This window comes from Rhincodon typus, chromosome 2, assembly GCF_021869965.1.
Source record: "Rhincodon typus isolate 14 chromosome 2, sRhiTyp1.1, whole genome shotgun sequence".
NCBI classification, from domain to species: Eukaryota; Metazoa; Chordata; class Chondrichthyes; order Orectolobiformes; family Rhincodontidae; genus Rhincodon; species Rhincodon typus.
In genome coordinates, this window is record NC_063333.1 from 131268676 (window position 1) to 131295946 (window position 27271).

The 27271-nt window shown below is 39.2% G+C and overlaps 2 protein-coding genes across 3 annotated transcripts in view; one reads left to right on the forward strand and one right to left on the reverse strand.

Moving 5' to 3' along the window:
- Positions 1 to 16831, forward strand: part of LOC109912438 (tubulin polymerization-promoting protein) — a 37784-nt gene extending 20953 nt beyond the window's left edge. The window contains exons 2-4 of one of the 2 annotated variants that reach the window (XM_048616125.1): positions 442 to 766; positions 11151 to 11304; positions 13091 to 16801. In XM_048616125.1, the coding sequence (XP_048472082.1) occupies positions 450 to 766; positions 11151 to 11304; positions 13091 to 13291 (672 nt within the window). In that variant the 5' untranslated portion in view covers positions 442 to 449 and the 3' untranslated portion in view covers positions 13292 to 16801. Of the gene's footprint in view, positions 1 to 438; positions 767 to 11150; positions 11305 to 13090 lie in introns of both variants that reach the window. The other variant, XM_048616122.1, reaches the window with a different exon arrangement.
- A 4385-nt stretch (positions 16832 to 21216) lies between these two features.
- Positions 21217 to 27271, reverse strand: part of LOC109912437 (centrosomal protein of 72 kDa) — a 69109-nt gene continuing 63054 nt past the window's right edge. The window contains exon 9 of the mRNA XM_048609941.1: positions 21217 to 26364. Within this exon, the coding sequence (XP_048465898.1) occupies positions 26151 to 26364 (214 nt within the window). The 3' untranslated portion in view covers positions 21217 to 26150. The remainder of the gene's footprint in view (positions 26365 to 27271) is intronic.

Genomic DNA, 27271 nt, shown 5'->3' on the forward strand with positions numbered 1-27271 from the left:
GAATATAAGATTGCTAATTTGTACACAGTCAGGTTGCACAATCAGTAATGAGTTAAATAACAAGGAAATTGTCCATTGCTAATTGGGGGATAAGTGTTGGCCAGTGCGGTTTCTTAATTGAGGTGTAAACACTATCTTCAGGGTTTGAGTGAGCACTATCTGCCACTATGTAAATAAAGGCTTGTACTGAATCTCTCTATATGCTCTATAAAAGATGATCAGTGTAGAGAAATTGGCAAAGTTACAGTCAATTGTTACTGCAGCAGTGCAATGTCAAAAGAAACACAATGATGTACTTATTTTAATATCTTTTATGCCTTGTAAAAGAATAGTGCCTGACATTAATAGTGACCATTGGAATGCGTTATGATCATAATAAAGGAAATACCTACTAATGTTTTAAAGTGCAATCTGATGAAATATTATAAATTTTCACAGCAGTGGAGTAAATGGCTGACTGCAAAGCCAAACCAGCAAGCAGCAATATGGACCAACTATCCACCAAGATTCAGAATGACCGGATACAGGAGAAAGCAGCCAAACGACGCGTGTCCAATTCAAATGGCACTAATGGTGGGGCTACCACACCTGATGAGCTCAGTGACCTCGAAGAGACCTTTAGAAAATTTGCCATTCATGGAGACACGAGAGCTACAGGAAGAGAGATGAATGGCAAAAATTGGTCAAAACTATGTAAAGACTGTAACGTCACTGACGGGAAGAATGTGACGATCACCGACGTTGACATTGTGTTTTCCAAAGTCAAGTATGTCCTTTACCTTCTGTTCGGTCAATGGGCAGTTGTTCTTTCTTTGAATTATCATTTTCATCTCCAATTGTTCTCACCTGATGTAATCTTTTTCCTTGACTAAGCAAAATATTTTAATGTTATGATTGATATAATGTAGCACAGTGATGGACCTTAGTTAGGAGTTACTGAAATTACTATGATCCGTTAAAAGGATTTAAGTATGATTCACCAAAGGAAATGAAAGGGACAGAAAATCATATGATAGTTTATACTCTCTTTTAGGATCTGGTGCAAATTTGTTGGAAACTTGCTGGACTTGGTTGTAATGTCTTTGTATAGATCCTATTCCGTCCAGAAATGAACTGCCATCTTGGTCACATTGGCTGAAGTAGGATTTAAGACAGCAGACCCCAAGTTTCACAAACCGTGGAGTTCAGTCTTATGAAGCCTAGGGATTACAATGTATAACAGCAGCAGACAGGAATCAAGATAACAAGGTGTAGAGCTGGATGAACGCAGCAGGCCAAGCAGCATCATAGGAGCAGGAAGGCTGATGTTTTGGGCCTAGACCCAGGAACCAAACTGCTTTAGTGACTATGTATATATTTCGAGATATATTTATGAATAAAGTACATTTTTGAAATTGAGAAAAAGCAAGTGACAGGAAGTGTTCAAACCAGGGGCCATAGTTTAAGGAAAAGGAGTAGACCTTGTACAACTGAGATGAGGAGAAATTTCTTCACCCAGAGGGTGGTGAGCCTGTGCAATTCACTAGCACAGAAAGTGGTTAAGGCCAAAACATAGTGTTTTCAAGAAGGAGGTAGATCTAGCTCATGTGGCTAAAGGGATCAAGGGTGGTGGTGGGGGAGGGGAGATTAGGATGTTGAGTTCAATGATCAGCCATCAGAGCAGACTTTTTCCGTTTTTTTTAAAGAATCTTGTATCACAAACTAGTCTTTATTACACAATTCTCAATTTGTCAGGCCGAGGTCATAAAATTTATCCCATTGTGCTATGGAACGATAGTTGACTATTATCTGTTAGGGAAAGAAGCCTACGTTCTTAACAACTAATTACAGCAGTAGTTATAATCTAAATCTGTTGAACTGAGTGTTATTGAAGGTAGAATCTTAATCAAAATACCAGGTACTGCTTCTTGAGCTTCCACTTAACTTTGTTGGAACAGTCTAGGAGGCTGAAGACAGAAGGATGGAAGTGGGAAAGATCGTGCACCAATCCACTGTGTGAATCAAATAGCTCCTGTCTCTAGGGTAAAACTGGATAAGTAAATGGAACTCTTAGTTTACTGAGTAGAATACCCAGAAAGTCAGTAATATGGTACAGTGTCTTAGTTTGTAATTTACCTAAAATATTCCAAAGGGATTTCTTTTTTTTTTTTTTGCAGCAGGGTCCACCAATAAATGCTGTTAAAGAAGGTCCACCACTTTAAAGATGTTTAGGAATAAGCAGCCTCCAATTTTATTTTCCCAAATTCACATGCCACCTTGCTGAGCGTGGGCGTGGAGGAAATGGCCATTGAATTTCTGCCGTTATTTTGTGTTAAAGCTTGCTCTCCAAATTCTGACATTTTATATTCTAGGTCAGGACAAGAAAAAGTAAAACTTTGCATTTATATAGCATCTTACATGGCCTCCATGTTTCTCAAATCATTTTGCATCCAATGAGATGTTTCATAAACATAGTCACTGTTATAATGCAGGGAAACATGGCAGCTAATTGACACCCAGAAAGGTCTCACAAACAGCAGTGAGACTTAGACTGTTTTAGGTGTTTGTCAGGAGGGTTTGGGCTCAGTATCTGTGTCCTTGAAGATAATGTACACTGGTTCATGTAAGGAGGCCACATCAATCTTTGGTTGCTGACAGGTGGCAATAGAACAGGAACAACCATCTACTGAGGCAAAACTCAATCCTTTGGCCTCTGTGAATTGGCTTCAAACTGTGCAAACAGCTGTAATTGTTACTGAAGGTTTATACTGAAACAGATATTGTCAGCAGCTCTTGGTCCATTATTTTTCAGGTTACTGATCCTTAAATTTTTTTTTTCATTCATAGGATGTGGGGGTGACTATCTGGACCAGCGTTTATTGGCTATCCCTAATTGGCCTGGAGAAAGTGAGCTGCCACCTTGAACTGTTACAGTCATTGAGGGCACCCACAGTGTTGTTAGGAAGGGAGGTTCCAGGATTTGACCCATCGATAGAAAAAGAGTGGTGATTATAGTTCCAAGTCATGATGTTTTGTGGCTTTTAGGGGAACTTGCTGGCAGCAATACTGCCAAGAATCTGTTTCCCTTTTCCTTCTAGGTAGTGGTGAGTTACTGCAGTGCATCTTGTAGATGGTACACACTGCTGCCACTCTGTGTCAGTGATAAAGGGAGTGAATGATAAAGGTGATGAATGGGGAAAGCTGATAAAGTGGGATGTTTGCTCTGGGTGGCGTCAAGTTTTTTTTTTGTGTGCTGTTTGAGTTGGTGTCATGGTCTTATTACATTCCTAACTTGTACCTTGTAAATGATAGATAGGTATCGGGGAGATAGGAAGTGAGTTACTCACCGCAGACTCTGTCCTGCTCTTGCAGCCATTTATGTAGCTGGTTCAGTTCGGTTTCTGGTCAATGGTTACCCCTGGGATGTTGACAGTGGATGATTCAGCAATGCCATTGAACATTAAGGGGCAATGGTTAGATTCTCTATTGTTGGGGATGGTCATTACCTGGCACTCGTGTGGCATGAATGTAACTGGCAACATTTGAACAATTGCACTTAACAGTTGCAAAACCCACTTCCAAATGCTCACTATGCATTTAACAAATGCATTTATATAGCATCTTACATAACCTCAATGTTTCTCAAATCATTTTGCATCCAATGAGATGTTTTATAAACATAGTCATTGTTATAATGCATTATGTTTAGTTTAATGCTTTTTAGACTGTTGATTTTTAAAAATGAGATGTCCTTTGGAGTCATCAACAATTGGCTGAAAGATCCAATCATCACTTCCTTATAATCGCACGTACAATTGAAGATTCTCCCCATAAGAGCTTCATGTGGGATATTTTATTTTGATTTATCCCTTTGCCTTCTCCTGTTCTAACTCAGAACATTAGGACTGGTATACAGAGTCATTTGATTCCTTGAGCCTGTTCCACTATTCAGTTAAATGACGGTCGATCAATATCTCAGTCCCATTTAATCAACTTGCCTTCGTATACAATTTTTACCCTTATCTAACAAAAATCTATTGTTCTCTACATTGAGAATTCTACTTGCCAAACTTCCACAGGAAACTGGGATCATGGTCTGGGGGGTTTGGGGAACGAGAATTTACCTGGTTTTTGAGGAACAAATGCTTCCTGAATTTAATTCTAAAGTCCCAGCTCTTCTTTTAAGATTATGTTGCCTTGTTCTGTAATTTTCTCCACCCCCTCACTGCACCAGTAAACCCAGTTTTTCTATATCTACCCTATCAAATCCCTGTCTCATTTTAAAGGTTTCAATAAGATTGCCACTCAATCTTCCACAGGTAAGGGAATACAACCCAGGCAACCTGTCCTCAGAATTTACAATGGAAGCTTTGATAGGTTAGGCGTTGAACAAAATCACTAAGCATAGAGAAATATTAACATGTAACTGTGAAAGGAACAGAGAGTCATTGCCATATTACCGGGTGTCATCCAGTGTTTATATTAATAGCTCTGTGTACTAAAAGGCTCCCTAAGACACACTTCTAAATTTTCACATTGAAGCTATAGTCTAACAAAGGAATCCCGCCGTCTTGTAACTATACCTTGATTCAACTGCTACATTGGAGGAATTTAACTATACTTTGTTTATAAAACATGAATACTGTTCCCTTTGGATGACTGTTGGAGCCAAGATTCTGAAAGGAAAGTTAGATCAACGGTAAATAAAGTTTTTCCTAAACTAGGCAGTGTCTGATAAATTGCTGTTTCCAGAGAGATGCTTCCTGAGTACGTTTAACTGAATACTTTCCATTAACTTCAACAGCTGAATGGCAAGAGGATAATGGAGTCAAAGTTTTCTGACTGTCTTCTGTTTTACGGAGAAGTTAATAAATGCGAGTTTTTACTCGCTTTGCATGAGCACGGATCTAAATTATCCCTTTTCTGAATGACAGTACATGCCTTAGCAAAGACATCATAGTTTCTTACTTGCTGTATGCTGATTATGCTCATGGTGGTCCTAAGATACCATATGAGAACAGATGTAGATTTGGTCGTGAGTCATTGAATATTCTGCAATTCAATATTCTACAATATTGGTGCAAAATGCAAACATTTGTTTTCTTTAAAGAAATCTTTAAGCTTTCGAAAGATTGACCTTTACACAGAGCCTTTTACTACCCCAGGACAATGGCCAATGACTACAAGAAATGTTATTGCTGTTAAAATAAGGAAATGCTCATTTCACTGATATTGGAACTTATTGAATATAATTACTAACAATGAAAGGAAGACCATGGAGTGATATAACACCTTTTCTTAACATCATGGCACAGTGCTTACCAAACTTTCCTATCATGACCACATTTTGATGCTTGAAAGTTGCCAAGACCCCAGACCTCTGGGTGAGGGAGATGCCTTTGAGAGAAATGGGAAGAAAATGCCTGTGCGAATGAGTGGGGTGAATGCCTGTTGGTGATCAGGGGAATTCCAGTGTGTGGGAATGGGAACAGATGCCCATGGGGAGGGGAGGAAGATGCTTGTGGGGAGAGGGGTTGTATGCCTATGGAGAGGACAATGCTTAGGGAAGGGGTAAGCAGGGGAGGAGTTGAGAGACCTCTGAGAGCAGCAGGAGGGAAAGCTGCTTTATCCACAGGGTTTAAAAAGACACCACTTTCTCATTAGCATTTTAAGATGGGATTCGAGCCAACTATGAGGCAGTTAGTTCCCCCCAACTCCTGCCATTGTTTAAAAAAGACTGCAATTTAAGAAGACCTCAAGGCAGGTAAAACTTGGTTGGAGTTCCAAGCAGCCATTGCAAAGGCATTCTTGCTAATTGTTCTACCCTGCAACAAAATAAGTTTTATTCAATGAACAAAAATTTAAATAAAGCATGTGACTTTGATGATGTTTAAATTTATAAAGCAGTGGTCCATGCTGTGGAGTTTCCAGCTCTTCCTCTTGTATGTGTTGGATACTTTCAAAGTTCCATCATTGCATATTTATCCTCCTCAGTGGGTCGGTGCCAAACCAACAAGTGCCTTGACTGGTCTGTAGTTACACGGAAATCCAACAATTGTATCCTCCTGCAAGCTGTTTTATTCCTCTGACACACCGTGCCCGTGGTTATCTGCTTAGATAGGTGGATAAGATCCCACAACAGTGGGGGAGTTCTCCTTGTATCCTACACCAATATTTATCCCTCAGCCACCATCTCTTTTGATACAATTGCTGTATCTCATTTGTGGTGTTTTGCTGGGTACGGTGTTTCCTTATGTTAACAGCAGTAATGTCTCAAGTAGTCCATTGGCCATTGTGCTGAGGTAATAAAAGGCACTGTATAAAAGTCAATCATTGGGAAACTTAGAGATTTCTTTGACGAATACAGATGTTTGAATTTTGCACAAATATTGTAGAATATTCAATCTCCTTTTGCTTTGTGCACGGAAAATAGAGATCAAGCGCAGCAACTGGATAATATAAAGTTTGGTGGTGGGGACAAATGGATCAGAATATTGAATTTACATTATAAATCTCTATATCCACATGTATAATGAAAACTGAGTTTGAAATCTTGCCATGTCGTATTGGTGATGACATTGTAGGACCTTCACAGGTGGATGGTTATAATTATTGTGTGGCTGCCTACATAGGCACTTCCCATTTTAAATGTGGACATGGGAACATATAATGACAAAAAAAGGGACAGGAAGTGTGCACAAAACTAGGACCATTAGCAACAGAAGGATCAGATGATACAATATTTACTATTATTATTGTAGAATAGCAAATTAAATATCTATATTGATTTTTCACAGATATGGTTATGAATTGACAGAAGGGAATGTGCAGTGAGATCTGACTATCCTCGTGCACGCAGGTAGCTGAAGGTAAGCTTGCAGGTGCAGCAGGCCATAAAGAAGGGAAATGTATGGTCTCTTGGTGTTCCTAGCGAGAGGATTGGAGTACAGCAGCAGGGATGTCTTGCTGCAATTAGACGGGGATTTGGTGAGACCACACCTGGAATTTTGTGTGCTATGTTGGTCTCCTTATCCAAGGGAGGATGTTCTTCTTCCAGGCAAAGTGCAGGGAAGGTTTACCAGACTGATTCCTAGGATGGCGGGATCAGTGAATAAGGAGAGGTTGAATCAGTTAGGAGTATGTTCACTGGAGTTCAGAAGAATGAGGGTGGACTGTCATAGAAAGCTATAAAATTCTAACAGGACTAGACAGGGTAGATGGAGGAAGGATGTTCCTTGTGGCCGGGAAGTCCAGAATCAAGGGTCACAGTCTAAGAAAACAAGGTAAAACACTTACGACTGAGATGTGGAGAAATGAGATAGAGTGTTGAGCCAGTCAAATTCACTGAAAGTTGTCGAGGCCAAATTGTTGAATGATTTCCAGAAGGCATAGATACAGCACTTGGGGCTAAAGGAATCAAAGATTATGGTGGAAAATCAGGAACAGGCTACTGAGTTGGATGATCATTATGAATGCAGAGTGGCCAGCTCCTATCTTCTGTGTTTATGTTGCAAAGAGTAATGAGTTCCCAATGAATATAACAACAACAACATACATTTTCAAGGGAGCAAAAAGCCTCATCTCTTTCACAAGACATTGTCAGACAGTATCTCACATCAGGGCACTTCAGGGGATATTAGGACAAAGTTTAACCAAAGGGATAAGAAGTATCTGAAAGGTAGGAGATGTCAAGAGAGGAATTTCAGAGGTTAGGGCACAGACAGCTGAGGGCGTGCCTGCCAATAGTGGATTGACGGAAACAGGAGATGACAGAAAGGCCAGAATTGGTGGAACCAGACATTGTAGAGGGTTCTAGGTTCCAGAAGGTTGAAGATGGGGTGGAGCAAGACCAAGGAAAGAATTGAAAACAAAAATGAGAATTTAAAGTTAGAGATATTGCTGGGCAAAGAGCCAATGTAAGTTATTAAGTTCTCATCAAACAAAAGTTAGTGCAAATCTGGATAGATATAGAAGAGATTTGAAAGAGCTGAAGTATTACTCGAGGTAGTGCTGACCATATGGCACTAATTCCATGTCCAGTTTATGTAAGTCCTGGTAGAAGTTAAAAAATTCTGCTTTTATCTAAATTTTGGAACCTTTAACTTTTGTATATGTAATCTGACTTTTTATTTGGAAAATATATTCCAGCATGCGGCTGCACAGTATATTAACTGCAAATATTTATCTATGAAGACAGCTTTGTGAAGAATTTACAGCTTAAAGTGACACATAGTGAGTTAGAGGTCTACTCGCTGGACTCTGGGTTCAGTCCATCTCCAAACAACTTGGATCGAAACCTTCCTCTGATGAAGGTGGGAATGATGTGGAATGTAATATTTTTAGACTATAGCTCTATTCCCCATGCTTTCTCACCCATTTTCCTGCCTCTGATTATTGACTCAAGAACCAGAAAGAAATCAAGGAGCACTTATTTTATGCAATGTGTTGTTCTGATCTGGAATGCACGACCTGAAACGATGGTGAGAACAGAATCAACGTCAAGTTTTCAGAGTATAATAGGAGAATGAACAGATGGGCCAATGGGTTGAGGAGTGGCAGATGGAATTTAATTTAAATGAATGTGAAGTGCTGCGTTTTGGAAAGGCAAATCAGAGCAGGACCTATACACTTAATGGTAAGGTCCTGAGGTCCACTTTTGGATTACTGCATGCAATTCTGGTCTTCCTGCTATTGGAAGGATGTTGTGAAACTTGAAAGGGTTCAGAAAAGATTTACAAGGATGTTGCCAGGGTTGGAGAGTTTGAACTGTAGGGAGAGCCTGAATAGGCTGGGGCTATTTTCCCTGAAGCGTCAGAGCTGAGGGGTGACCTTATAGAGGTTTACCAAATCATGAGGGGCATAAATAGGGTGAATAGCCAAGGTCTTTTCTAGGGGTGTGAAAGACCAAAACTAGAGGGCATAGGTTTAAGGTGAGAGAGGAAAGATTTTAAAGGGACCTAAGGGGGGACAACTTTTTCACACGGAGGGTGGTGCGTGTATGGAATGAGCTGCCAGAGGAAGTGGTGGAGGCTGGTACAAATTCAACATTTAAAAGACATCTGGATGGGTATATGAATAGGAAGGGTCGAGAGGGATATGGGCCAAATGCTGGCAAATGGGACTAGATTAATTTCGGATATCTGGTCGGCATGGATGAGCTAGACCAAAAGGTCTGTTTCCGTGCTATACAGTTCTGTAACTCTAAGTTTTTTAAAAAGGAAATTGAATAAATACTTTTTTAAAAAAAAAACCCAAGGACAGAGCAGAGAAATAGCCAAAATATTCAACCGTTGGGCTTTTGGGGCAGGGGGAGAATGAGAAACTTTCTCCATTTCGAGATACTCTCTGAAGTGATGAAGTTTAAATGAAGACAATCTCTGCCCACAGTTGTGTGAATCTACCTCTCCAGGATGCTACAGCCCATTGTGGCTTTGCCAGGTTAGGTGATGGGTGACGGACTCACAGAGGAAGCCTTGCGAGTCTCCCAAACTAATCTACCTTCAGGCACCCACAGGCTTGACCCCCATTAGTGTGAGGGACTGTCTGTTGCCAGGGAGGTTCTAGCAATAGCCTCAATCCAGTCCACGACTGGACATTAACTTCAGCTAAACTTGGCTGAAGACAAGCCTCTGGGTCTCATGCCTCAAGTGCCAAATGTCCTGCCTGGAAACCTGCTGCCATGGGACTAGGAAGATCCCACCCTTAAAGAGCAGGCATGTGCTGAAGAGCCTTGCTGTGTGTTGCAAGATTCAATGAAACTCAAGTGAGCTTTTTCAACATCGGTGCCTCACAGCACACATTTTGATTGTGCTGCTTGGCACCTTCTATTGATAGTAAAACATATTTTGTTTGTATTGCTGTTTTTTGGCTTTGATTTGTTTTGCCATCCAAGGTCTCACAGTGAACAACATGCTTTGTTGACTGGCCATGTTTAATGGCCCCACTCCTGACTCTTAGACACTTCTTGGCTGGCACTTTAGTGCTGTACTGAAGGAGGGCTCTGTTGTGATAAATGATCTCTTTCCGATGAGAGGTAAGACTGAGATCCTGTTTTCCCTCTCAGTTGGACATAAATGATCCCACAATAGCATTTCAATAAAGACCAGGTGATTCTGCTTGATGGCCTGGCCAGTATTTACTCCTCAATCAATGCTGCTGAGGCAGATTGTCTGATCATTTACCTTCCTACTGTTTGTGGCAGTTTATTGTACACCAGTTAGCTGTTGCATTTCCTACATTCCTGCTAATCCCTAGAATATATTACCATTCCAATACACATAGGCGTTGCTAACCCCAGGCAACATAGACAGCTCCAATACACAGGAGCTGTTAATTCTTGGAATATATGACAGCTATAATACACATAGGCATTGATTAATCCCTGGAATGTGTGACAGTTCTGATACACAGGGGCTATGAATTCTTGGAATATATGACAGCTCTAATACACAGGGGCTGCTAATACCTTGAATATAATACAGCTCTAATGCACAGGGGCTGCAAACACTGGAATATATGACAGCTCGAAGACACGCAAGCACTGATAATCTCCGAAACGAACAGTGGCCGCTAACTCTTGGAGCTAATCCTGAACTAAAACCTGGGGTTACTAAAGGTCAAATCATTTAATGAAAGCACTTGAGTTAAAGGCATAAAATTAGATTGCAGAAGGCTGAAACTCATTGCTTTCTACTTGGTTTAGGGGAGGGAAGGGGTTCTGCCAGGAATGGGCTCATCAACTTGGACTCAGCAACTCAAAACATGTAGGACAGGAAGTGCTGCATATTCCTGAAATGGTTGTCCATTGACTCCTCTTATTCACTGACTCCTCCGCCTATTGACTTGACCCAGATTGTGTCTTCATTTCACGAACTGCGTCGTAAATCTTGTCATCATTTCATTGCTGTTTGTGGGGTCTTGCTATGTAAAAATTGACCACCATATTTCCTCCTGACGGTGACAACAGCGATCACAGTTCAAGCACACATTGTTGGCTGTACTACTGGAAAGCCTAGAGGTTTTATTCTTTCTGTTCGTTCAGGAGCTTTAGAGTGAGGTAAATTTTGTAAGAGATTGCACGTGGTCAGTGCATACAGGAAAATCACAGGAGCAGGTTCAAAAAGAAACGTTCTTTACAGTGTATTTCTGATAGCTGTGATTTTGTGTTCCAGGGCGAAATCCTTTAGGACTATTACCTTTCACCAGTTCAAGGATGCCCTTGAAGAGCTCGCACAGAAGAGGTTTAAAGGGAAGATCAAGGAAGAAGCAATCCAGGAGATTCACAAGTTAATTGAAGGGAAGTCCCCTGTCATTTCAGGGATAACGGTATGTTTTCTCATCACTACTTAACACAACCATCCACTACATGGCAGGCAGTGTCCTGTTTAAAAAGGAATTAACCCAGCCACTGGATTAGGAGTGGCCTGTGCTCTGGAAGGTTTAGTAGCAAAGGTTGTCCTGCAAAAGTTATTGAAATAGTGGATCAATGTGTGACAGCAGGATTTCACAGCTTTTACTTTGGTTGAATACATTAAAAACACTAAGACTTTGAATTAATTGAAACTGAGATCTAAGAGATTTCATCCCCATAGGGTGCAATTTTCAGAAAAAAGTCTCTTCCTGTTTGAATTTACCCCCCTTGTTATATTCCAATTAATTGTCCACCCCTAATTGCCCTGAGAAGGTCTTGCAGCAGTTTGATGACAACTGTTGGATGACTTCAAAGGGCAGTCCATATTGGATTGGGACTGGAGTCACATATATCTCAGATTGGTTGAGGGAAGCACGTTTCCTTCCTGAAACTAGCTGAGGTTTTATAACGCTCTTTGTGGTCATTTTTACTGATTCCAAACTTCTTTCTTTTTAAGCTGAGTACAAGTCATCCAAGTTGTCATGGAGACATTTGAACTGTTGTTATCTGTTATTAAGCAAGGCCTTTGGATCACTAGTCCAAAATCAGAATCACTACCACAACACCAACCCATTATCCAGGCTGACATGTCAGTAAAGTATTGAATGAGTGCTGTATTGTCAGAAGTATCTCTTCCAGAAAACACGTCAGGCTGGGATCCTGTCTATCTGCTCAGATGGATGGAGACATTCCAGTGAAACTGTTTAAAGAAGAGTGGGCATTAATCTTCTTGCTATTTGTGCAATCTCACTGAGCATCAATCAGTTATGTTTGCCTGCATAATGACAGTGAATGCACTTCACAAAGTAATTACTTGGTTACGAAGAATTCTGAGTGTAAATATTCTAGCTCAAGCTCCCTGCATTATCAAAGTGTTATTGTGCATGTCTAATTTATCTCTATAGATGCAGCAGCACATTTTATGTAGCTATTATTAATGCTATCCAGATTTTACACTAAGCTTGCCAAAAGTGTTAATTTGTTGTCCACAAACAGACCCCTCATCATAAATCTTGCATGATTTGTTTTGATGCATTGTTCTGCAAGGTGTTATTATATAGACACCTATTTGAGCATATTGACAGCTGGACTAAGCAAAATCCAAATGCTGGATAGATTCCTAGTGACAAACCACTGGGACAGTTAGCTGTTTTGAACATGAAACTAAAAGAATAAAGATCTGCATGTATATAGCTTTTTCTTTGACCTTAGGATGCTCTCAAACAATTTAAAATCAATTCTGTACTAATGAAATGTAGTCACTGATGTAATGTAGAAGAAACATAGCAGCTATTTTTGCTCAGCCAGTTCCTCGAATGAACAATAAGATAGTGGGCTGGATAATCTATTTATGATGTTGGTTGAGGGGTGAATATTGACTATTAGGACACCAGAGAGAACCAGCCCTTCTGCTTTGTCCTGGTGCTGTCATCTGAGAGAGCAGAAGGAGCCTCAACTGAATGTCTCATGTGAAACACAGAAGGTCTCCACAGAAGCAACAGCTTTGATTATGTGCTTAATTGATTGGTGTGGGACTTAAATCTGCAATCTCCTAACTCAGTGGCAATACTGCCCACTGAGGCAAGGTGACACCCTTATATAATTTTGTAAGATCTAAATTTGCTTCTTTATGAACTTTTATGTACATAAAAGTAATTTTATCAAGTGTAATGTTGTTTTAATTAATTGTTTTCTCTGCAGAAAACTGTGCTATCTCCCACATTATCACGACTTACAGATACCTCAAAGTTCACTGGTTCCCACAAGGAAAGGTTTGATCAAAGCGGAAAAGGCCGAGGAAGAGAAGGCAGAGAGTACTTGGTTCAAAATACTGGCTACGTAGTGGGATACAAACACGCTGGCACATATGACCAGAAAGTAAAAGGGAGTAAACATGATTAGATTCTTTTCCAACATATATATCACCATTACTGTGAATGTATCTACTTCCAATGCGCCTTGGCAGAACAAATCAAAAGTAGGAATTCAAATCGTTTATTGTTTATTTCAAAGCATTTCTAGTTGGTTCGAAAAATCATTCACATTTATTTCAGAAAGGCCATAACCCCACCCATACTCCCAAGACCCTGCCAGCATCATTGACCAACTGTGGAAATTATTGTCACTTTTGAATGGCTCTTGATAATCAAGTGCAGTCCAGCCTTCATTGATGGCCCTTGACACTTAAGCAGAGGACCAAGCTTTGAACGGACAACTCTGAATAGCTCAATGTCATAAGCATTTGAACAGGTTCATCTTGCTGCATTACTGTCATTTCTTCGGATGGCTTTCAACTAATTGTGTGTTAAGAACTGGAACTTACGTTCGGTCCAAAGATCCCTCCGTTACAAGATGCCTCTTCCTACAGCAATTGACAAGACAGAGACAGGTGCCCAAGTACTCTGTTTCATAAAATCCTCATTCAAAGTTGGTAACGAAACATCAAGCTATATCTTGTAAGACTGGATTCTCATTCAAAATGCTAAATGGAGATGAAGACAAAGGAAAGATGCCAAAATGGAAGAGGCAAAGAAGTGTCAGTCTCAACATGTCAGGTATAAATGTGTGTCCTCTTTGATAGTCCTGTTGTACAAAATGTCCTTCTGATTTAGGTGGTCAGTGGGAAAAGAAAAATCTCACCACAAAATTGTGAAAATTGCATTATGGCAAAGAAGCTGTTGGTGAGAAGGCACCTGCAGGCATCACTTTAGCAATACGCAGTTTTCTAATACAGATAAACTGTTGTGTTCCTGAAAGATGAGTTCGACATGAATGAGATGGGATCCTTTGACTGAGCTGCCACAAATAGCATTTTGCCAGCCCAAACAAAAACTTCAGTAATACCTTAAAGTATAAAGAATCACCAGGATCAGCCTTTTGTAGAAAGCAGGATGGGAGCTAACGAAACAAGTGAGCTTGAAAAGTGACTCGCAGGCACCAAAGAACTGCTGTGACTGAATGGTTTTTGTTGTTGGTGGCAGGGACAGGCAGCATGTTGAAGTAGTGCATGAAGAACATTGAACAATCTGAAGGTATGGATCAGTCAGTGATGGGTTAACCAACAAGGATGGTGCAGATGAATCGCACCCTCAGTAGCATCACAGACTTGCCAAAATCCTAATACCTTTCAGCCAATGGAATTGGGATAAAAGACATTCAACAGTTGTAATGATTCTCAGTTGGATCCTGAAACGTTTACTCTGAAAGAAAATAAGAGTGGAGATTGATGTTTCTGTATCCTTGCAGAAGTGAGTGACTAAGCTGACATAACATCATCCTCTGTCAAAACAATTACACTGTTTTGTTGTGCAACATAGATAGGAATTGTCTTACTCTTTTTCTCTAGACCCAGTTCAGTTTTGATTGTAACAATGTAGAATCTGTTAAATCCTGAACTCGATTCTGCTTCTAAAAATGTACAATTGGCACACTTCCTTAGGTTTCAAGAGAGACATTTATTGACTGATGATTCTGTTCAAGGGAATAGAATGTATAACTGCCATTATGAATGTGGTAGTGGTGGACCTTGTATAATGCATTCTTGCCTCACTCTGCTCTAATGAGGGATTGGAAACTGGCACTTAGTCACCTTCTTTGTTCCCAGCACATTCCATTCCACTTTTATTGTATTCCAGTAAAGCTGCCTTCTATTCTTAAGCTAAGAGCTGCTTAAGAGTATCTCAGTGAATTATACTCTCTGTACACTTCAGAAGATTGATTTTGCATTGTGTGGAATGGGCCTGCCATAGCTGCAAAGACAACAAATGAATGAATGAAAGTTTTAGCTGATTCCCTTCCAAAGACTTCACCTTTGATATCATGTAAGTGCACAGGCAGAGCCCAGTTTATAAATGAGATATCGGGGGGAGCATTGAATGAAGAGTTATATATGCGAAGACTTTAATTGACACTTTAATAACAAGGAATCATGGCTATGATTTCAAAGTTTTATGTTGGGTTGGTCAAAGTCTAACCAGTTGCTTCTGTGCTGTTGTGAACTGCTCATAATATGTACAAAAGAACAAGCAGCCAGTATTCCTTATCAGCTGAAAATAAGTTTTATTGTGATACAGAGAGTTTGCAGGAGTGGACTGCACATTCCATCACACACAGCTTGGGAGCACTTCTTACCTAACCACCGTTCTTTGACATTTCCAAAGATGAAGGTTATCCTTTTGAACCATGGCCCAAAATTTTAAATATTAGTTAAAATGAAGTATGATGTTCTGCTCAGTCAGATGTCTTCTTTCAATCTCCTATTTTCTCTTACATCTACTGTTTTTTGTCCTCAATCTTCTTTGGATGACACATTCAATCCATGAGTTTTTCCATAGCTGTTACTATTCCTCCAACAGTTGCCTGGGAGGAATTAAAGGTCTCGTTGCCAAAAGGCAAGTTTCCTCTGCAGTGGAGGTATCGCAGTTTTGAAGAACTGGCTCAACTTGTCCCAATGTGGCAGGAATGTCTGGGCTACCATTTGATCGAGTAACAGGGGGTCTATGGTGCTAACATGAGACAAAATATCTTCAAAATTTTTATTGTACAAAAGAAAATTCAGCACGCAGGGTAAAAAGAATGAAATGCAGCAGAAATATAGAGATTTCAGTGTGTTGTGATACTTCGTAAAAGGCTTCAAACATTGTTCTGTGTTGATTAGTTATGCTGAAATCAAATATATAATTTGTATGTAAATAGCCAATCTCAGCAATGCACAGGCCTACAATGCAGTAGTAACTGCATTAAAAATTCCACGTCGAATAATCCTCAGTATTGATCATTGTTCCATTAAAACTGACATCTTTATCATTAATTGGATCACACTCTAAAATTAATTACTTAATGTATACCTTTAAGCTTAGTAAATTTTTAACCTAGCAAATCCTGACTCCTACCAATATATAAATATAGTTCAGATTGTGCACTTTACTATAAGGTCGTTACTATTCACAGCACAGCTAATTGCTGCTTCTTCAATGGTTACCAAGGCACTTAGGATATACTGCTGATATTTGCGGTTTTGTTGAATTTGGGTTAGTTTCTGACTTGTGGTCTAATATGCACTGTAGATTTAATTTGCTGTTTTATTACAATCCAACCGTCTAAATATCTCTCAATTAATGCTTGATAACAAATCAAGAATTGCAATTGTAGCCTTAAGCTTTCCATTGTACATATTGCCCGAGGCCAAGCACTTTAATCAGTATTCTGTTCCTCCTTCACTAAACTGCAGTGGAAAGGACATATGTGGTCTGAAGGTCAAGAGGGCTCAGAGGAAGCTATGGGTGTTGTGAATAGTTCTTTCTCTATAGAATTACACTCTTATTTTTCTACATTGCTCGCTCCATCTATGTATCAGAGGCTGTCAAATGTTGTCACATTGTAAAGCTAGACTGACTAAATTTTGTAAGAATGATAATGAAATAAAATCTATTTGCAAAGCGATGAGGGTGCTATGTAATTATTTTCATCAATTGTACTCTTGGCATAACTATAATAATTTAGAAGTAGAACAGTATTCTATCCGTTATATTTGTATAGATTTGCTTTTCAATTTTTTAAAAATCATTCCTGGAAGAAAATAAAGGCAAAATTCTCATAGTTTTAACCTGTCATGATGCATGCAGTATCTGTTTAGTAGGGTTGGTATGGTAATCTGGAGATTTGGCAGTTTAATTCATATTGGCAGCAATCTGTGAGTATATTTTACAGATGTGCATTGAAGTGGGAAAACAAGACAAGTGAATCTGCTCTTCTTAGCCTCTCAGGATCAAGGGTGACTTTCTTCCACTTGACTTCCCTGGGTTCTCAGATGCCTGTTAAGTTCCAATGCACAATCTGCAGGCTTGGCAACATGAATTACAGGTGCTTGATTTGTTGGGTGGTAGGTGAGGTGTCTGGAAGGTTGTGCACTTTCTCCAATGCCTATGCATGCTCCCAATTAAGTTTTTCAATGTGTTTGCTGCTTTTCTGAATGAACCTTCTCCAGTTTGGTCTTTCAAAAGGTAGAGAATTATATACGTTGGGGATATATGATCTCTTCGGGAATACTTTGAGGACACCCTTAAAAGTCTTTTCACTGTCCTGTTGTGAGTCATCTCTGAGGTAAAGTTCTGAATTGGACAGTTGCTTCAGGACACTACACGTTAAACAGTAGGATACAGAAAAGTGTAGATAAATAGCAAACGTAGAGTGCATGTCCATTGATCCCCAAACATAGCAGGACATGTAGTTAACAAGGCATATTTTTCTTTATTAGCTGAGACAAAGTATGGAGGAGCAGGAAGGATATGCACAAATATGTGTAAGACACTAGTTAGGCCTTGGCACTACACCAATGCTGTCACCACATTACACCACAAAATGTGATCACACCAGAGAAGTTACAGGTAAATTTATGAAGACATTGTCAGAATTCTATTCAGGAGGAAAGATTGGATAATCTTGTAGGATTGAATTATTTTTCAATAACTAATAATTTTGGCTTGATTAATCAGCGAGGAATTACATTATACTCTTTAATTGTTGGATAGTTGTGAAATGCTTGCTGTAAGGAAAAAAGCCATATGACCCGGTTAACAGTAAGGTCATTAGTTCACAGTTCTTTGATGTTTAATGGCTCAAGTTAACATAAATATTGCACTGAAGAGATGTAGGTTACAGTTTACTAATCACAGGACAAATGAACAGGTGCTTGTAAAGTAGAGCCAAATTTTACTTGAGACACAGCTATGTTTTAAAAGTTTTGTTTCATAACAAAGTATGTAACAGGCCTGTGTATATTTATCTCATGTGGTTATTTTTAGCCTTAATTTGGTTTAGGTGTTAACAATTATTATGGAGTCACACAGCGTTCTTTTATTTTGGAATTTTCCTGATTGCAGTATTTAGTTGGCATGTTTGAAATGATATTAAATTACCAAGAAGTGACATTGTGTACTCTAGGTGGATACCTAAATGGCTTCACTGGTGCCACATCATCCAGATGAAGATCCAAGGAGTTAGTAAGTTGAGAGACAAGCTGTTATACAAAGGATGAATCGAAAAAGTGATGGACATTTTAAGAAGTTAATTAGGAGCCAAGAGAAAGGGATGCCACTGAGATGACCAATACTTTTAAAGAAACCAATGGGGATTAGGGAACATACTGTTAAGCTAGTCAGAGACTGATCATGTGCTGACCAAGCCAATAGAGTTCAGGTTGTCTCTGATCACGCACATGGGGCTAGTGCGTAGCAAGGCTTAGTAGCGATTCTTAGTGGTTCGATGGGCAAGAAAGAAGACCAAAGACACAAGGAGAATGTCAACCAACCATTGTCAAGATCTGATGTTCTGAAGTGGATCAACTCAAAAAAAATCACTGCTTTTCTTAAGTTTTGTTTCTTTAGTACTTGTGATAAATTTAATACAAACTGGAAATCTTGTGACAATATACTTTATACCTGGCAACTTTCTTATCATTAATCAGGAGTGGTAGTCAATGTTTAGATTTGCTCTTTCAAACTCAATCTATAATCGTAATTGGGGATCTTGTGCAACAGAGGTTCCAGCCCAGGAGACCCAGGTTCAAGTCCCACCTGCTCCAGAAGTGTGTTTTAATATCTCCATTATAATGGTGATGCAGAGACCTCCAAGTGCCAACAACTAAGACTGATTGATTGTGTTGTGCTGTACTGATCTCACCCTTACCAACACATAAACACACAGGGCTTGTTTGTCTGGCAGGTTTGTCTGAGGCACTTGGTAAACTTGACGGAGGGTTGGAGTAGTCCGCATTATCAGTACCATGCTGACTTGGTATGTGTGTCTCTGGCTGGCTGTCAGCATGGATACATTGGCAGCTGTCATAGAAAGCTAAATTCAGCTTAAAGCCCAATGGCTGTCAGAGTCACGTGTACCTGCACTTCAATACTTTAGCCTTTTGTGTTTGTTGGCAAGGCAACCAGAGAATGAAGGATCTTGACCTTACTCCAGATGTCCTTTCCTCTGAAGGAGACAGGGTGGTGCCTACAGGCATCTAAAAGGTAGAGGGACCCCACACACAGCCTCCCAGAAGTCTCCTCTCAGGACTGTCCCATGGTGCCCAGCTCCTCCATCTCCACCCAGACAGTGAGCACCAACCCTGTGCAAGTTACAGGCAAGGAGGGCAAGCCTGCATCAGGCCAGGACATGCTCACCATGACTGGACCCTTGAGCCATAAAAACTCCGTGAGGCCATCCATCGAAACCTTCAAAGTCAACAGGCTCTAGTACAGGGCAACCTTGTACAGGTAATGAGAACTTTGAAATGTTTTTTGCGAATTAGGAATTTGGCTGACATCCTGAACTAAGATCAGCAGATGCCCTGAATTAAATATGGCAGCACCCCTGACCATTAACCTTGACCAGATTAAGGACTACTCCCTGTATACCTTGAGACATGGTCAGCTGGTTGAAGAAAATTCAATGTGTTTAATGAGTAAACTGCTGGAACATGCAGTAGATGTGACATTGATGTAGTCCTGTACTGTAAAACAACACAAAAGCAAAGAACAGCGAATGCTGGAAATCTGAAACAAAAACAAATTGCTGGTCTGACAGCATCGTTGGAGAGAAAACCATTAATGTTGGCCCTTCAGAACAACATGTCTTCTTCCTTGACTGTCCAAAGCAAGACAGAACTACTGTAAGCTTGTAGATGCTAAATGAAGTAATGTTTTCAAAGGCAAGGCAAAGAGACTGTGAGCACCTAAGGAAACACAGGACTGAATATAATTATAATTTAGCCCAAGATGTGGCATGATGTGGGGAGACTGATCATTTGCCAATGCCAATGTCTATAGATAGAGGGCACATGCAGTTGCCACCCAAGGACTGAGATGCTGGAGAATGTTGGCCAACATAAAGGCCCTGAATAGATCTGGCGAGCTATAGCCACTATTCTGTTGGGAATAAGCACTATCTAGTTTCTCACTGGTACCTGGGAGAATAACAACCTGCATTTAAATGAGGTAAAATTGGGTACTAATAAGATGTTAATGCATACAAATAGGCCCCTCATTGCTTGTGAGAGATTTAAAATTCTTTAATGGGCTTTATGAAATGTTTTTCAATACCATTGTGTATGACTGGGTTCATTTTCTTTTCATCTTCACATAGATACTGAGTGGTTGGCTATGAAAGTCAAATGGGGAATATGAGGTGGCATTAGAGAGGGATGGTGACTAGAAGGCCCAACAGCATTTTATACTAACAAGTCTAACTCAGAGAAGCAGCAGATTTTCTAACTGGGGCCTCTTGACATTTGCTTGCCTCTGTAGTCATCTCCACGCTCTGGAGTGAAAATCATGCATGCAGTTTTTATGGGGATCAATCTGCCAAGTCAGAGTATTTCCTGACTTGAGGTTTCTGCTTTGATAGCAAAAATCCAGCCATGTTCTTTGTTCTAGATTTCCCCATCAGTATCTACCCTATTTTTCAAGGAGATCATTCTTCTAAATTCTAGGGAATATAGATTCAATCTTTCCTCAAAGGGCAATCCTTTTATCCCAAGTAGATATCTTACTTGTATTACAGTATCCAATTGAGGGGTAGCACAGGCAGAGCTTCCAGATATTTGGAGTGGGGAAACCTGTGAAGTGGATAAAATTAACCTGAAAACCTAACAGGGGCTCTTAGCTACACCAAAGCCTGGAGGTGGAGACTGGTGTGTGCTGTTGTATTACAGCTTGGCCAGTCAAAATGTGTAACTAGGTGCTCCTTTAATGCAGCAGCTCAATCTCTCCACTTGGGTTTGACTCAGAGGTGTCAATGAATAGACTTGGGATGAATCAAACACTTAATATCATAAATACCATTCCATAAGAACATTTAATTTAGTTTATAAAAACATACATATCTCAGTCAAAACGATATTCATAAACTTAAAAAATCAATATGTCTACAAATATAAATAGTAATTATTTCTTTTATTATAAAAAGGAAACAACTTGTGAATACTTAAAGAGATGTACCCTCTATGTTCATCTGCTGGCTAAGTGTCTTTCTGACATATAAATATGTGATTACATTAACAGTCTCACTTTCCTCTGTTAGTCTGCTACTGGAAGCATCAAGAAGTCCTAATGGATCTGAGATCAGGACAGGCATTCAAGTTATCCTGACTTTGAAGCAGCTACATGTGGATGTAGCCAGTTTTCCAAATTTGCTGCTCTTGCGCTGAGAACCAGAGAAAATACTCAATTTCCCCAGTTATTTTTTAAAAAATGAAGCTTTCCCAATGGAGGCACTAAGGAGCTTTGAACATACACTTTGTAATCTAACCCTAACCATCTTATTTTATGGAATAAATGGATTCTGAATTGGGCTTCAGGGCACCAAAGTTCTTGCAAATGAGATTTAGAACAAAAGCTTCAAACTGTTTTAGCAAACCATCTAGGTGAGTCATTTATAGATTCATTTCTCAGGTCAATCCTTAACCAATCCAACTCAATCGCCTGGTTTAACATTTAAACTATGTTGACGTTAATTGTAAATCATCATTGATTGGTGCATTTTTAATGCCAAAGGCTCAACTAATCAGAACCCACTTGGCAACCAATCAGCACTCTCCTCTTATGCAATATAAATTGGGTTTTTCCTCTAATTTGTACTCTTGTCAGTTATCCTGATAAGTGCAAAACAAAAAGCTTTGGCAAAATGTGTACTTTTTCAACAGTAAAGTTCTGTACTGCTGAACAATTAAAAGTGAAACTCCTGGAACTTTACAATTAACAATCTCAAAGTAGGTCCAATGTTAAGACAGCTTTTAAAACAATGCTAGGGCAGGTAATAGTAATTAATAGTTATAGTAATTTATTGTCACTAGGTGCATCATTTATACGAGGCTGCTTTTGGTATTGTGGCTCAGTTGTTGGTGCCCCTATCTCTGATCTAGAAATTCTAGCTTCAAAGATCTATTCCAGGACTGGTTGATTAAGGAAAGAGACTCACAATGAGATTCAACCGATTGATCATCAGCCAGCTAACCTTTTCAACGCTTGCCCAGTATTTCTCAAAAGACAAATGTGTGCAAAAATATGAAATAAATAATTTAAAAACCCTGTATTTGCCCAGCAAATCTTAGCCAGTAGTACCAGTACTCTATTTATTATAACAGTTCAATGTTGCAAAGCTTTCCGAATTTGTATAGACAATGGTCAAGCCTTTTGAATTTTACCCTGGGATAGAAACAGTTAATCTACTAACTATGATTCAACACATTAAAATTCCATACTTATAAAAGAGGGTCCTAAATGACTGGATTGTAAATTCCTTGAAACTGGAATCTGCTCTCCCACAGATTTTCTTTGCACAGATTCAAATTATTTTCATCACACTGAAAAGCAAACATCACAGATCCTTCACCCCAATACAAATCTCACAGCAATACTCTTACATTATTTCAACTGTTGACAAATTAATCATTGGAAAAAAAAATCATTAAATAAACAAATACAAAACAGCTACTTCCAAAGTCTTTAGGCCAGGTGGAAACTTGTTGAAAAAATATCGAGCCATTTTTCAATTTACCAAAATTGTATCTAATCCAGAACTAGATATGTAACACCTGGAACGAGTAGAAGACAAATGTGATTTATCTGTATCATTAGATCAGGATGCTTCAGTGCATCCAAAGTCAACAACACAACATTGAGGGAAAGGGATTTATAAATAATAACTAGCTTATTGTCACTGGACCTAAGTGTATACTGACTTTCAGAAACTTTTCCACAATGATATATTCAAATTGAAATGCTCCACTTTGGAATGACATTTCTGTAAGAATAACATTTTGGGAATTATTTTATGGTGTTGCTTTTAAATACCATTGGGTAGCTGAATGCTGGACTCAATTAAACAGAGACAGGTTTCAGAATAAGGGCTAGTTTTCATTAGAAATGTACATGTCATCAAATGAAAAGCAGAGAGATAGAAGCAAGTGGACGTTGCTTGACAAATAGTTTGTTGGGAAAAATACATGCATGGTAACAGTGTGATTTTTAACTTAGAGGTAATTCTCTGACCACAGATTTCTTTTCCCTGCAAGCTTGTATTGGATTATTCCCTGCACTCTATATCCAACCCACGTACGAATTTAGTAGGTGCACTGACTTCTATTGATAGCGCATTATAATTAGTCATTGAGAATTGGATGAAAACAGGAGAAGACCAGCTCTTAGTTTCTCTCTATCTCTTAAGCAGTCCATGTTCTCTGTTCACACAATCTACAGTAATTACAGAGAAGGAATTTGATGTGCATAAACTATGACAGCATACGACAGCTGTGGCACATCATTCTTTGCTGCTACTCCTATGATCTCCCTCACATCAATCAGCTTATTTGCTTGCAGAAAGGAAGCAAATAAAGTAGCTATGAGAGCCAAACACAACTTGTGGGCTGCCAGTTCCATTCCTTAATTGACCTTTGGGCTTTCTGTCATTGTGATGACAGTTAGGCAGAAGCTTTAATAGGAACGTTGGAAGTTAGCTAGTGGCTCATGTGAAAAGATGGTGAGAGTGAGCTAGAAAACTTTAAAAGGTGATGAATTAGTTGAAATTTCCTACAAGAATAACATATAAGGTGCCTTAAACATAAAACATCTCAAGTAACATCACAGGAGCTTTATAAAACAAAAAAAGACATCAGCCACATAAAATATTGGGAACACATATTCAAAAGCTTGGTCAAAATGGTAGGTTTTCAGGAGCATTTTAAATGAGGAGTGGGATGTAGAGAGGCAGGAAAGATGTAAGGAGGGAATTCCAAGGCTCAGGGCTTAGGCAGCTGAAAGCACTGCATCCAACTGTGGAGCAATTAACATCAGGGATGCTCAAGAGGCCCAAACTGATGAACATAGATATCTCAAAGAGTTGTGGAACTGGAGGAGGCTGCAGATAAACAGCAATGAGACCCTGGAGGATTTAAAAAAAAGGTTCACAATTTTAACACCAAAACATTGCTTAAGCAGGATCTGATCGATATAAGTAGCAACAACAGGGGTGACAGGTGAATGAGACTTGGTTGAGTTGTCAAGGGCGCAGATTTTTGGATGACTTCATGTTTACATAGGGTAGATGTAGGAGATCTGCCAGGATGTGTTGGAGTAGCCATGTCTAGAGGTAATAAATGAGGTTTTCAGTTGCAGATAAACTGAGGCAGGGATCATTGACCTAGATTAATGGTGGAAATAAGCAGTTTTAAATGTGTCTTCAGAAACTTATCTCTTGGTCAAATGTGACACCAAGGTTGAGAACAGAATGTCTTTTAAACTTACACCGTTTCCCGGGAGAAGGATTGGTTTGGTAGATAGAGAATAGAGTTTGAATGGGGAACCGAAAGCAATGGCTTTGGTATTCCAAATATTTAATTGGAGAAAATTTCTGTTCATCTACTGATGGTTGCCAGATAAGCAGTCTCACTATTAAACAGTGGACCAGATGACAGAGAAAGGCAGAGCAAAGAGTTAATTGGAAACTCCTTTTGTAAACAGATTGGAGTCAAGGGGAGGCGTAATGAGAGTTCGCCACAAACGCCTTTAGAAAGGCAATATGTTAGCTAGAAACTGCTGCAGGAGCATAATAAGAACAGCAGGACTCATAGGAAGATTAACTGAGTTAGCTAGGATGTTGCCATAGAAAGGGGGTTTGCTTAACCTCAGTATTTATGCTTTGCGTGGTTTTGACAAAAGTGTGGAACCAGAGGCGGAGTCATCTGTCATTGGCTGTAGATGGTCCACCGAAGAGGAAAGCCACCATAGACAGGGAAATAAAAATTTTAAGAAAATTAGTTTACATCTCAAAAGTACAAGAATAGGAGCTTCTTTTTTATAGTTAGAATGCACATCAAAAAATTCTCAAACTGCCTGTTCCACCTGCCCTTTAATATTAACACAAATCTTTGAGTTTTCTTGCTTCTCTTAAAAATGCATATCTTCATACAGGTGCATAATTGAATAAAACAGTGGAATTTTTATTTGAATCAGGAATTTAGGAAGAAGCTTTCAGCTCATTTCTGCAAACTAACAACCTACCTAAACCACATGAATACCCATATATATTGAAATATCCAGTGAATTGTAAAATATTAATATTTGTCTTGCATTTCAAGACACAGAATTGTTCTTTCATATTCTACAAAGTTAGTAGTAAATTTTCTTAATGCTGACCTATTTTAAAACGTTTAGTAGTCTTAATAAAAGCAGAGATTTTTCCAAACAAAGGTTTCAACTTACTAATGCCGTAGATTAGTTTCCTAACTCTAGATTCAAATGTGCAGGCTGCAGAGAATGAAAGCAATATAACATTGCACATTGAGGGAGACCAAATACAGGGAAAGTTACATGGCATGATTTCAAACTATTTGTTTGTTTAGTGAACTATTAGAAGCCCAGACTGAGAGGTTCTGCACTTGCTTATTCAGGGAGAGACAAGTAAAAGTATATTTTAAGCAATTAAATATGTAATTGGCTTCTGGAGGACTACTTTCAAACTTCAGGGCATTTGGAACTAAGTGGAAGGGAAAACTAGCAAAAGAATTGAGAAATTGCAAAATGCTGAACCAACATTAAATTAGTTAAAATTGTAAAAATACTATCGTTTGCACAGACAGCAGACAAGTTTGACACATCTCTATTCATCAGTAAGTCTTGTATTGATAGAAAAAGAGTGGTGCTTTCAATAAGCAGCATGAAATCACACAGGGTTTTTGTCATTGATTCTTTTCGGTTTTTCTGGGAAATTTCCTTCAGCGTTTTTGATATTCTAACTCCATGTGGCTTTTAATCTCTCTGCCCAATGGCATGCAGCCAGATGCTGAAGCAGTCATACTGCGGGGAGATGGCTCCATGGTTTTTTTCAGTTGAATGTAGCTCCAATGCAACTGGTCGACTTCTGCTTTGTGTCTTGCTCGCGTTTCATTCAGCTCCCTCAACAAGTGCTCATTTGTGCATACCAGCACCCTGCAATTAAGACAGCAATTGTTGCCTTGGCTTTGCTTTGAATTACGGTTGCAAATACCAGACAGCAGTATTATTTTAACATACATATTCATGTTAGTTATCAACTTAAAAAAACTAAGCTAATGATCAGAGCCTGCTACTATGCATAACACATCCATGCAGAATTCATGACTCAAAAATAACTTGAACTGAAAAGTTGGCTGTGGCAGATTAAAACAAAGAATGTGTATGACACTACTTCACAGTACCATTTACAGTGTGACTGTGAGCTAATATTATGAAAGGTTGCTTGGAGACAGCTAAACAATAACAGATTTTTTATAATCCTGTATAACCCACATCTATGCAATCCTGATACCAGTGAATTCCTAGCAATGCAAAGACATGCAAAATTTTATCAAGTCTTTTGATTTTTTTCCTTACATTGCAACTAACAGCGCAGTCCACCTTGTTTTATACAAACCTTGATATACCTTATTCTACCCAATCTGATACTACCCAAGCCAATAAGACCTTCAATGTTCAATCATTGCAATTTACACATTTACCATTAGCTTACATGAATCTAATTTAGTTCATTATTTATATGGAGTAACATTCCTCAGCATTTAGGATAAATATAAGTGACGTTATATACTAAAATAAAACAAAGAACTGTGGATGTAGTTCTGAAGAGAGGTCGCTGGCCTCAAAATGTTAACTCCACTTCTCTCTACACAGATGCTGCCAGACTTGCTGAGTTTCTCCAGCCATTTACAGAGAATAGAATCCCTACAGTGTGGAAGCAGGCCATTCAGCTCATTGAGTCCACACCAATCCTCCAAACAGCATCCCACCCAGACCCCTACCCTATTACTGTAACCCTGTATTTCCCATAGCTAACCCACCTAACCTGCACATTCCTGGA